Source organism: Solanum dulcamara, chromosome 9 (genome assembly GCF_947179165.1).
Source record: "Solanum dulcamara chromosome 9, daSolDulc1.2, whole genome shotgun sequence".
In the NCBI taxonomy this organism is placed as follows: Eukaryota; Viridiplantae; Streptophyta; class Magnoliopsida; order Solanales; family Solanaceae; genus Solanum; species Solanum dulcamara.
The window spans coordinates 73,509,368-73,522,381 of NC_077245.1; the positions used below are offsets into that span (position 1 = coordinate 73,509,368).

At 33.2% G+C, this 13,014-nt stretch overlaps 1 protein-coding gene across 1 annotated transcript; it reads right to left on the reverse strand.

Annotated features, from left to right (window-relative positions):
• Positions 1-1,535: 1,535 nt before the first annotated feature.
• Positions 1,536-11,386, reverse strand: LOC129902687 (cell division control protein 2 homolog A-like). Its single transcript, XM_055978056.1, has 9 exons — positions 11,236-11,386; positions 9,029-9,060; positions 8,762-8,946; positions 4,437-4,557; positions 3,989-4,162; positions 3,473-3,636; positions 2,879-2,966; positions 2,709-2,762; positions 1,536-2,273 (listed from the first exon to the last, which is right to left on the reverse strand). The coding sequence occupies exons 2-9, from the start codon at positions 9,035-9,037 to the stop codon at positions 2,184-2,186; spliced, it is 885 nt and encodes a 294-aa protein (XP_055834031.1). The 5' UTR covers positions 9,038-9,060; positions 11,236-11,386; the 3' UTR covers positions 1,536-2,183.
• Positions 11,387-13,014: the final 1,628 nt, after the last annotated feature.

Here is a 13,014-nt window from a genome sequence, read left to right on the forward strand (position 1 = left end):
GCGGATATGTATCGTAGGACAAACCTGCATCACAATATTTGACATTGCATTTGTATCTATTTCACACTGTGATTGATTGTGATTTGAGATCTTTTGTGTTTGTCTGAGTATTGCGGTGAGAACGTATTTGTACTTTCTATTTGTGGACTGTCTAATATTCTGGTATAATTGTGATATAATCTGTATAAATGGGGCTGTCTGAGTGCAGGTGTGTAGATGTGGAGGATTGTGGTTGGGATTTTAAGAGTACATGTGTTCCACATTGCTTTACTTAGGGTTTAGTTTCCATTTTGTTGAGTACCGTGTTGTTGGTGCTCACCCCTTGCTTCTACATTTGTGTAGGATCTGAGCCTGGCATCTCCTGCTCTTAGTACTCCTTTGATTGGCTGAGTTTCTGAACGCATGAGAGGTAGCAACTTTTCTTCTTCGACAGACTCTCGTCGTCCGTTTACTTTATGCGTTGTTCTACTTGAGAACTGAGATAGACTTGTATCTTTTTTATTTCTATTGAAATAGTGGCTTGTACATGTGATATCAAGTCTTGGGTAGTTTAGAATATATTTTCAACTTATCCTTATCCATATCATATCAAACTTTATATTTCCGCTTTCATTTTCAATTATTTTAAATTGTTCAGACTTTTAGGTTGACTCGTCTTGATGGGTTAGCCGAGTGCCATCACATCCGAATGCGGGTCGTGACACCCAACTAGGTTACAGTCAAATAGAGTGTTGAACCAACGAGTTCATTCAAATAAGGTGATGAGTCTTAAGGGAAGTATCAAACTTCAAAAGAATGGACGGGAGTAGAATTAATAATGAACGCAGATACCTTGCTTTTTGCCCAAAAAAATTTCCACATGTATGTTAACTTTTAATTAGTTCTTATGAGCTTTTTTTTAATCTCCTAGATAAATAATTGTAGCTAATAAAATTCCATACTTTTATTTTCCTTGTTTGATTTCAGTAATACATAATTTAAGTCGAACGCTTATCGAAAACAATCTATTTATCTCTATAAGGTACAAATAAGATTTGCATACATACATTCTGTCGTCTCCAAATCACACTTGACAATGAATGTGTTGTTGTTGTTAAATATTGGTGAAGTAACAGGAATTTTGGGTTTAAGAAAAGAAAGAAAGAAAAAGGTTCTTGAAATGGTGCCGAGTTATTAAGATTTGGACAATTAATCAAATCTTTTTCTTCTTTGGAAAGATGAGCTTCGTTGTTCGTTGATGCTGAAACCAAGCATCAGATTCGAAATGAAAAATAAAAAATAAAAATGACCCCCTCAAGCCTCTATGACAGTGTCGTAAATACTTATTTGCATTAGGTGTTTATATCAAATCAAAGTTAAAAACTAAAGAATAGATGTCAATCAACCAATAGGTAAAGCGACAATTGTTTGTATGAAAAACACATGTTTGCATCAATTGAGTCAGTGTAAACATTGAATCTCTTAGTTAAACCTATGAAAATGACAATTTAAATCAATTTTAATTTTTATATTATAACAATAACAACATACAAGTGTAGTCCCACGAATGGGATCTGGGAAGGATAAAATATAGGCAAGCCTTATCCCATACCCTTGCGGGGTTGAGAGGTGGTTCCGATACAAAAAAATACACTAATTCCTATGTTTAGTTTTAGTTCCAAGATTAAAAACAAAAGGAAAAATAGAGATGAAGAGACACAATCATCTAATTACAATTCATGGGGAACAAAATAGTACGAGCTAACTGCTACTACTATGATTCAACTAGTTTTCCTTTCCACAATTTTCCTACCAAAATAGCAGTAGTTCTTGAGGAGTCCTGAATATTGAGAAGCCAGTCTCTCTATTGTAGGATCAAGAAAAAAATTCATACAGTATTAAACATAACTTGGTAAACCTGAACTATAGCCTACACCCTCCAGGAATAGTAATCAAGTATAAATGACTACGTCGATCATCATTTTGTTCTTCAATTCCAGTATCAAACTACGCAAAAATATTAAACGCACAGCAATCCAATCACGAATAGTAATTCAGTGAATTCTTGCGGAAGTATGAATGCTACTGAACCTAAGAACCAAAACTATTAACACAAATTGTGATGGCGAAGAACGCTGTGTTAAGATCACCCAGTAGTTAACATACCAAATTTGTGTTCGCATTGTTGATGAAGATGAAAAGAGTCATGGAACACAGCCAATATCCTTGAAGTACTCATGTTCAAGGGCACTCCTGGCGGTGATTCTCTTGCTGGGGTCCAAGCAGAGCATTTTCTGAAAGTAATGAGGCCATGATTATAAGACAAGATTGAAGCCCCTATGCATATATTGTATTAAACACCTATTTGTTGTCCACATACTACGGAGAAAGGCACTAAGCCTTTTATATGATCTGCTAAACGAAAAAAAAAAAAACAATGATTTGCATATAAGCAACTGCAACCAAACAGTCCTAGTCCCCAATAGGCGATATCCAAATATAAGTTAAAAAAAGAATAAATACAAAGAGCAACGAAACAAAAGGAAACAAAAATATCTAGGCTAAATTGACAGAAACAAGAATAGTTATAATTATTCTAGCTGAGTACCTATAATTATTTCACTGGATTTTCTCAGAGAAAACCAAGCAAAAAGGCTGGAGTTTCATTCAGAGCACAAGAAAACTTCCTACTCACAAGATCTATATATCATTTAGAAAAGCAAACTTACACCAAGGAGATCAAGTCCTGCTGTATCAAGATTTAGGACTACAGTTGCCAGATCCTGCAATGTAAAGGACTTGAATTCAGCATTCTTAGGAAATGTGATAATATTGGCAGGAGAATCAGACTAGTCCTAAAGGTGGAAAAAAAAAGAGAAATAATTAAATTCTAGATTACCTTAGGAGGCCATTTTGGAAATGCAGATTTATAGTCAGGCAAAGAAGTCACTCCAGGCCATGTATCCTCATTTGGAGTACCCACCACTCTTCATACAGAAATAGTAGGGAATCGTGACAATTAGGAAAAGATTTTAATAACAGAGAGGAGAAGAGTCATTAACTGTACTACAAACTCAATCTTTAAACCTTCTCACAACCTAACAACCCCATAGAGAGAGGGAGAGAGAGAGAGAGTTGATTATAAATATTAGTAATTGATTGACTAGTATGTCTTTCAGCATGAAGAATTCAGAACTGACAAGCCTTTAACATTTATGCTCTTCTATTTCAGTTATCCAACCCCTCCTAAGTCTTTCTTCTACTGGCGTTCTAATTTTGGTCTGTATCATAACAGCAGCCACTTGACCCATCCATGAACAACCATTCAATAAAATGACTTTTTTTCTAATGGAATAGGAATGATCTACAAGGAAGACAGGGCATAAGGAGATAATAAAATTACTTCCTACAAAAAGTCAAAATAAATAGTGAGTATGTTCACTTTGAGAAGTAACAAAGCATTCATTAAAGGACTGGCTATGCATGTTAACACCTGAAAATCTTGAAAAGTTCATCAATCTCTGAGTCACCAGGAAAAAGGGGCCGCTGGTTAACCATCTCAGCAAATATGCAACCAGCTGACCATACATCAACCGGAGTAGAGTAGTGCCTTGATCCAAGAAGTATTTCTGGTGCCCTGTACCATAATGTCACCACCTGAAACAATGAAGTCTACTGTTGAAAGTCAAAAGAAACAAGCTCAAAAGGGTCAACGATATGCTAGAAAATATAAATATGAACAGAGTATCTGTTTTTAAAATCAATGAGACACAGACATAATAATTCAATCATTTCATTTTTTCAGCCAAACAAACAACTTAAGCAGGAAAAAGGTTGTTCATTTAGACAGGATGCCAGATATTAAAGAGAGGCATCAGAAGCGACAACAGTTTCTGCTCATAGCCTAATAACTACTTTCTGGTCAAGTTTGAAATGGAATAACATGAGACAACGGTAATACAGGCTTGTTTGGCGATTCTGTTTCAAAGAGCTGAAACCATGTACATACCTCATGAGTGAAAGTTCTAACAGGAATGCCAAATGCTCTACCCAATCCAAAATCTGCAAGCTTTAACACATTGGTGCGTGGATCTATCAGCAAGTTCTGAGGCTTCAGATCTCGGTGAAGAACTCTATGAGAATGACAATAAGCAATACCACGGAGAATTTGATACACAAATGTCTGCAAAATTGGAGATATTACTTCATTGACCAAGAGTAAGAAGCCTCTCAACCTGACAACTTTTTTACCATTAGGTGGTGATACTTTCTCACATGACATACTCAGATAATCATATGTTTTAACTATTGTGTAAGAGTGCATCTCCTTCCTCTTCAACTAAGACTGCTAAACAGAAGCATGACAAGCTTCATAAAGAAGTAATGCAACCGATGAAGCAGTTAAATATAACAATAATTGCAACCTCCAAAGGAATATAGATCTTAATCTTACTTACTTTTATAACACGGCGATCCTTAGAGAATTCGGGACATGAATCCATGTGCTTCTTCAAATCCAAGTCAAGATATTCAAAGACTAGATATAATCGCTTCTCACTGTGAACCACATCCAGTAACCTGTTTCCAAATAATAGGAACTTTTTTTTTGATATTAGAGGATAAACTTCAAAAACAGCTTTTCCAACATTAAAAAGAAAAACTCAGTATTGCAACCCAAATTACTGTTATATAAATGTTTGCATCTGTTCTTTAGTCTCTAACTCCTAATTCAATCAGCAAAAGCAAGAATGCTGCTCCAGAAATGAACATAGCCCAATCATCCACAGCATTCATAGTATCCCCCCCCCCCCCAAACCCAACCCCCTTTCCCCTTTTGGTCCCGTAATTACACAAAACTGAAATTCCAAAGATGGACAGCAGCTCACACCTACAACATTACATCCTGGCTCACTCACACAGATATCATATTATACTAAAAGTGAAAAGCTCCAAAGTGCAAAATTGGATTACCATATTACCCCTACACTAAATCAAAATGTTATAAAATATTTAATTAATTAAATATAAAGTAAATATAGTTAAAATATATTAGAGTAGATATAAACACAATATAATATTTATTGGATTAAAGATAGCCTATATCAACGTAAATAATTTATTAATGAGTTACAAAGTCTATGAAAACTTTTCTAGAACTTATATATCACCTTTTGAGCTTCCTATATGTATCATTGTAAGTATTAACATCTGCCAGAATTCATTTCAAAACCAACGTGATCATTATACATCAGGTTCTTTAATTTCTTAAAAACTGTAAAGATGCATTTATTTAAATTGTAAAAACTGTCAAAGAAAATTAATTTCTTTGCAATATTTTTATACATGCATCCTAACTTTCACATCTGTTTTTTTTTTCAAACGTGTGACTTTTCATGCATATTTCTGGATAACTTTTTATGATCTTTTTGTCTTATAAATACTTCTTTCCCAAAACAATTTTGATATAGACATTAGATGGTTCCAAAACAAGCAATTCCAAGGGGCAAGTGGTTTTGAGGCTATAATTAATGAGTTTATAACCCTTCTATATTTATCATTCTCATCGGGGATTTCTTATAAAGAAATACAAAAAGAAACGCATAGTACTATACGAGCTTCATCGCCATCCTCTTCTCTGTATTCTTCTTGTCGCAATTACCAGTAAAATCAAGAACTTTTTAAGCGGGACTTATATATATACATGATCAGCATATAGAAAATGAATTCTATAGTATTGTACTATTTTCATTACATTACTATGAAAGGTAGGTACCAAATGATTTACTCTTTACCTTATATATTCATTAATGTTTGAATATCTCAAGAAAGTGTCTCATTCCTACAAAAGAAGCATTTTTCCTGAGTTTTATTGTTTTAGAATGTTGTAATATAATGAAATAGTGTCCACATGAAATGAAGAGAATAATATATGTGATTTTAGAAGATTATATATTTAATTCATTGATATGGGAAGCACGAGCAAAGTTAGCGCGTGCCTAGAAACTAAGTGGAAACTCCAAAGTATAAATTGGATTAATTATTATTTTACCCCATGCTAAATCAAAATGTTATAAAAATTCTAATTAATTAAATATTAAATAATAATCATATCATATTATAGCAAATACTAAAAGTAGGAAAGTGTTCAAAAGTTGAAAGTCGAAAATATCCACAGAAAGTTGTTAGACATATTTATCCCTTTAATAACTAAATTAGTTACTTTTTTTTGTATTTATTAGCATTTCTCTCCTTCAATTTACATGACACAATGAAGTAATAAAGGAGAAAAAAGTCAGATGCACTTTCTTAAACCCCACATACCTACATCACTTTTTTTGCTTTAATCTTTTTCTCTCCTTCATTTAATTATTATTTTTCTTCTTTATTTGCTTTAATTATTCACCTTCATAACTCATATCTAATTACTTATTCAATTGCTACTCCTAATATCCACAACTCTCATGCTTTTCATATTCATAACCTCCAAATATTTAATTTAAAACTTTGAGATATCTTTTGGTATTCCTCCATTTTTGTCTACACTAATTCATCTTTTTGGTTTCATGAGATCCCTAGCCAAGATTATCCTTTTCATTCTACCGCTAAAGTAGTGAAATACTTATATCATTATTGTACTATTTGATTCATGCTTTAGTTTGAATCGATGAAGAAGGCTCTTGAATTATGATTGGTTATGGGAGAAGCAATAAGAACTCGAAAAAGTAAGTACTAATTCTTAATTTTTTTCCATCTATATTGTTATGATTAAAATTTTAAGAAAGATGTGTATGTTGTATTTTTCCTTCTCTGTTTTTTTTTTGTATTTTCTCTATATTAGACTTCAATTTAATTTTCTATGAAAATTTGATTGTCGTAAATGTGTATTTTTATTTGGGCTCAAATTAGCCATTTGTGACTTTATTGAGTTTGCTAAATACTAACAAAAGTTCAAAATATACAATTGGTTGCTTAAAAAAATTAATTTTAACATCAAAATACGACCCTCATTTGATGTTTCTTATCACACTTTTAGAGATTTATTTGTTATAATTGTATTTTCTTACTCATTGTACACATGTTTTCATAGAATTTTAATTATTCTAAACCGGTCTATAAAAATTTACATGGGATACACGTGCAACGCACGAATCCAGAAACTAGTCACTAAAGTGCTACCAACTAGAGTATAGCCAGAAGGAGATCTTTTTGTATTGAAAGTGTTTTCAAATAGCATTTTGTCGCGGCGGTAATAAGACTTAACAGTAAACAAACGATTTAAGCTTCATACAAAAGGCAGTTCCGTCTGAGGACGTGAGCGTTCCCAATCCCAAATGAGAGCAGTCTCGGGGAAATGATATGCGATGTTTCAAACCTAAAATAGATCTCACTTTCGATGATTGAACTTGACTTTTATATCCAGATTGGAACTGGACTTGAAAGTCTTTGGATCATGCTTAGGGACGGTTCCCAAGATATTCTAATTTCTTTTTTTCTATCCATCATCACAGAAGCACACCAACTGAAACCTTTTTTTCCCATTCCACCCCTTAGGAAGATCAATAGTATTCCCACTTACCCTCTAACGTGACTCGAAGCCCCAACCTACCGGTCAATAGTGGAGGTAATCAATCAATTGAGCAAGTCTCGCTTGTCACAGCTCCATTGGTGACTCAAACCGACAATCTTAGAGTTGGAGGTGGAGGGTGTTTACCACTTGAGAACCCTCTGTTGCTGAAACCTTCTTTTTATAATCGTGGTGTCTGGACCAACTTGCGAGACCTCGACTAGTTCCACGAGTTACCTGCCACCTCCCATCAAGACAGATACTGAGTAACTATGTCCACCAAGGCTTGGATAGATAAACTTGAGAATCCCAGCACATCATCTGAAACTTCCAAGTCTCGTCGCCTTTCAAAGACAATTAGATAGAGGATCGAAGCACATTGTGTTGTCAGAACTTAAAAGAATCAAACTGAAAACCATAGTATATACAACTTTTGGGGAAACTAGGAACACCTACAAGAAATTACAAGCTTAGAATGCTGAAGTTTTCTCTATTCTCCACTCCAGAATGACTAGTAGGCTCCTCAATAACTGCCTTGGCTGAAATTAGTTGTCACTAGACAACCCCAAGTTCGTTCAACGGAACAAGCTCGTGTTGCATTGATACTTAACTTCTAAATACTTGAAAATGATAATATTAAATAAGCTTTCGCTTGTCAACAATCTAAGTGAAACTATATGCTTTTCCCTTCCTCACTATCTGCTGTAAGCAAACAATAAAATTAATAGCGTAAGGAAATAGCAGTTGCGTAACCCACATACACTAACAATCACAAAAACAGACGATCAAAGTTTTCTAAGTAAGAACTCTGTACATTCCATTAGGATCTCCAACACATGATTCAAGTGATAATCTAAGACTAGATCATGCTGCTTCACCTTCTCTGTAAAGGCAAAGATTACCCTCAGAAAAGACTGATAGAAGCATTTCTAGAAGATCAAAGTTCAAAACAGAAAAATACTAAGAAAGTGAAGCAAGGGGGTAAAACAGGACAAATACCCAGTGCAGTTCAAACAACATTACTGCTCCAAAATAGCAAACGTGAATTTACTGATATGGAGGACAAGTAGACATGTGCATTAAGTTTCCATTATAACTTGCATCACATTGATATTATAACCACAGGAAAGCAAAATACAGCTTAAGTTACATTTTGCTTGCAATCACAATCATATAGTTCATATCTGTTTTAAATAAACAATAAAGACCATATAATACCTCACAATGTTTCCGTGCTGCATCTCTTTCAAAAGAGAAATTTCTCTAATAGCTGTGCTTGGCACTCCTTCATCCTCTTGCTCTAGCCGTATTTTTTTTAGAGCAACGGTTTCATTAGTTGCAAGAGCACGGGCCTTGTACACTACACCATATGTTCCTTCCCCAATCTTCTCAATTTTTTCATACTGCAAGTACCCCAAATATTACCATCCAAAAAAGAATAAAGTAAATAAGAAGTGACAAAGATAAAGAGGACTACACTGTTACCTGGTCCATCTAGGTCAATATGGATGAACTCCCTGAAAAGAGAAGCAAGATAAATAGATAAGTAAACATTCAGTCAGAAAAGAGGTAATAAGTAAAATACTATTATCAAGCTTAACAGGAGAAAATTATCCAAAGATAGTGTACACTCTACTGACTAGTAACATAACCATATTTTCACATCAATGTAAGCGTGGGCAAGGAAAATGGCCAAGGTCCATGTGAAATGGACTTTGGACCTAGGTTATTCTTTTCAAAGCTCACATAGCCAAGTTTACAAAACCAAAACCACAGTAATATACATAAGAAATCAAAGCAGAGATCTCCAATTAACCAATATACTATCAGCTCTAACAACACCGAAATTCAAATAACAGAGGAATCAACATAAACAACAAATCGAGAAAATACTCGAAGCGTTCAAAAATTAACATTAAAAGGCAACACATCCTGACCTAAACATCAACAAACGAATACAACCATAGACGTACTTCAGAAGAAATGGAGTGCTGCATTATTCCATCACCACAACACTGAGCTTAAGAAACCAAATCAAAGCTACATCTCTAGAAATATACACCGAAAAGGTGAACTAAAAGTATCAATAACTATGTGCGTCTGTATCATGAAGTTCAGAAGAAATGGAATGCTACACTATTCCATCACCAAAACAAGGAATAGAGAAGACCAACCACATCCAAATCTAGTAATATACACCAAAATGAAAACAAAACATAAATAATTACACACACGCGCACACACAAAAGATATTTACAGCTACATATCTAGTATTATACAGGGAAAAGATGAACAAAAAATAGCCATAACTATATCTGTGCATGTGTCATGAACTTCAGAAGAAATTCAGTGCTACATTATTCCATCACCAAAACGAGTAACAGATAAGGTCAATCACAGCTGCAAATCTAGTAATCTACACTGAAATAAAAACAAAAACAATTACACACTCACAGAAGAAATGTACAGCTACATATGCAGTACTAATATACACCGAAAAGATGAACAAAAATATCAATAACTATATGCGTGTGTCATGAACTTCAGAAGAAATTCAGCACTACATTATTCCATCACTAAAATGAGTAACAGAGAAGATCAATCACAGCCTCAATCTAGTAATCGACAGCAAAAATAAAAACAAAAAATATAATGTACAGATACATATATAGTAGTAATATACACCGAAAATTCGAAGAAAAAAATATCAATAGCTATATGTGTATGTATTATGAACTTCAGAACAAATTGAGTGCTACATTACTCTATCACAAAAACAACATCCAAATCTAGTAAATTAGAGTGAAAAATAGAAATAAAAGCATAATTAACACATCTAATTCTAGTAATCTATAGCAAAAATAGAAACAATTACAAACACACAAACGCTATGTACAGCTACATATCTAGTATTATACATGGAAAAGATGAACAAAACATATCAATGACCATATGTGTGCGTGTCATGAACTTCAGAAGAAATTCAGGTGCCACATATATAGTAGTAATATACACCGAAAATTCGAAGAAAAAAAAACATCAATAGCTGTATGCGTGTGTATTATGAACATCAGAAGAAATTGGATGCTATATTACTCCACATACAAATCTAGTAATCTACAGCAAAAATAAAAACATAAACATAATGTACAGCTACATATATAATAGTAATATACACCGAAAATTCACAGAAAAAAATATCAATAACTATGTGTGTTTTATGAACTTTAGAAGAAATTCAGGTGCTACATTATTCCATCATTATAACGAGTAACAGAGAAGATCAATCACTGCCTCAAATCTAGTAACCTACAGCGAAAATAAAAACAAAAACATAATGTACAGCTACATATATAGTAGTACTATACACCGAAAATTCGAAAAATAAATAAATATCAATAGCTATACGTGTATGTATTATGAACTTCAGAACAAATTGAGTTACATTACTTTATCACCAAAACAACATCCAAATCTAGTAAACTAGAGCGAAATTTTTTTAAAAAAAAAACATAAATAACACATCTAATTCTGGTAATCTACAGCAAAAACAGAAACAATTACACAAACAGAGAGAAGAAATGCACAGCTACAGCCTACAAGTGTGTGTCATAAAGGGGATAGAATTCAGGAGAAAAGCGGGAAATGTCAGTGGAGAAAGCGAGTCGATCAGTAAACTGTTTCACATTCACCTTAGCGCGGCGGAGATGAAGAATTCACCGTCGTTACGCGGAGGATCGGAGATGAGAAGCTGCCGAGACTGTGGTAGGAGAGAGAGAGTAAATGCCGCCGTAGAACCGTTTTGGACTGGAGTCACAGCTTTACTCTTCCTCGGTCTTTCATATATATATATATATATATATATATAGGGGACTAAAAGATCATTTAGTTGAACTAATTTGAATTTTTTCTTTCTACTTTTTAAGTTTTATATAATCGATTTATATTTTTTTTTTAAATACAATAGTTTCCCTATATGATGGTTTTGTTTATATATTTAATCATTTCAGTTTCAAAATTTACTAGCTTGATTAACTATATCTACTTAATTTCAAAAGAAATATGGTGGAGTTCCATCATTAATAAGATGTTTTCGATTTGAGTTTACACTTGTTAGTGTCTATTTTGTAGCTTTTGTTTTTGTTATCTATAATATTATGTTGTTTATTGTGTTTCACTTCCACATTATTTTGTCGTTGTTATTATTTTATTGTCGATTGTACATTGTTTTTCTTATTAATTGTTATGCTCTCTACATTGCTTTCTTCATTGTTTTCCTCTTCTTTTACATGAGTTTGATGTACTTGAGGTGAGGATCTTTCGAAAACAGCATCTTTATCTCTACAAGATAGTGATAACGAATATGTACACTCTACCCTCCCAAACCCCACTTATAAGATTTCATTGTATGTTGTTGTTGTTGTTGTTTCATATGGAACTCGGGTATTGTTCTGATGTCTATGATTAGCTTTTCGGAAAATTTTCAAACGAACAATTTCAATGAAATCTTTCAATTTCTTATTTTACTATGTTCAACTCCGTGGAGTACATTGAATGTCAGAAATAGCTATAACATAGTTTCTCTTATTAGTATTAACAACTATTCTACAAAAAATATTTTATGCGGTGTTGATGATTTAATAACTGTCTTAATAGCCCCATAACGTTTCAGATTATACTCCTATATTATATGGATACACCAAAAAAGATATACGGTCTAATAAACCTACTATGAAACCTTTATCCATGAGTGGCTGAATTAGTTGGACTCCAAAATAAATATCAAACTACAATAACTATAATATATACAATGTAATCTCACAAGTAAATAATGAGTAGTATTTTACAATTGGCTTTACTTCACATATATATGTATTTATTTATGCCCAGCAAGTTATTATTCTGCTGCCCTGTTCGTTTGTTTTTTGTATCTCTAGGTATGATTAATATAATTTCCCAAGAAAATGTCATTGTACTTATTCTTGTGGATTTTATCACCAGCAAAAGCTGATCGTTAAAAATTTATCTGCATAGAAAACATATCATATCAATAATTATATGATATTTCGTGTGTTTAAATATAAGTGATATATATTTTTATTTTATTAAATTACTTAACCATAATAACTCGAATTGATTTGACGTGACCCCAACAATAGATTAATATTTGCCCATAATATATCATGTGATTTCGTCCAACATTTAAAGTTCTTGTATGCTACCATTCAACTTACAGGTAAGTCTTTATTCTGCCAAAAGCTTCCATTTTTTAGCCATTCAAGAAAAGGCAGATTCAAGATTCAGACTTTATCATTCGAAATGCCGCTGAATCCATTGACATTTGTTTATTCATATTTGTAAACATCTAGTAGATTCTTAACACATATACAAACTGAAACTACTGAATTAGATTGAGCCCGTAGATTATACTTTGTATCCATGTACTGTAGATTACACATACCAAAAATGCT

Excerpts from the sequence above, each read along its gene's own strand:
- LOC129902687 (XM_055978056.1), bottom strand. Across the intron at positions 3,637-3,988 it reads TTAGAACTTTCACTCATGAG|GTGGTGACATTATGGTACAG; the intron begins GTATGTACATGG and ends TCATTGTTTCAG. Across the intron at positions 2,274-2,708 it reads CAGGACTTGATCTCCTTGGT|AAAATGCTCTGCTTGGACCC; the intron begins GTAAGTTTGCTT and ends CATTACTTTCAG.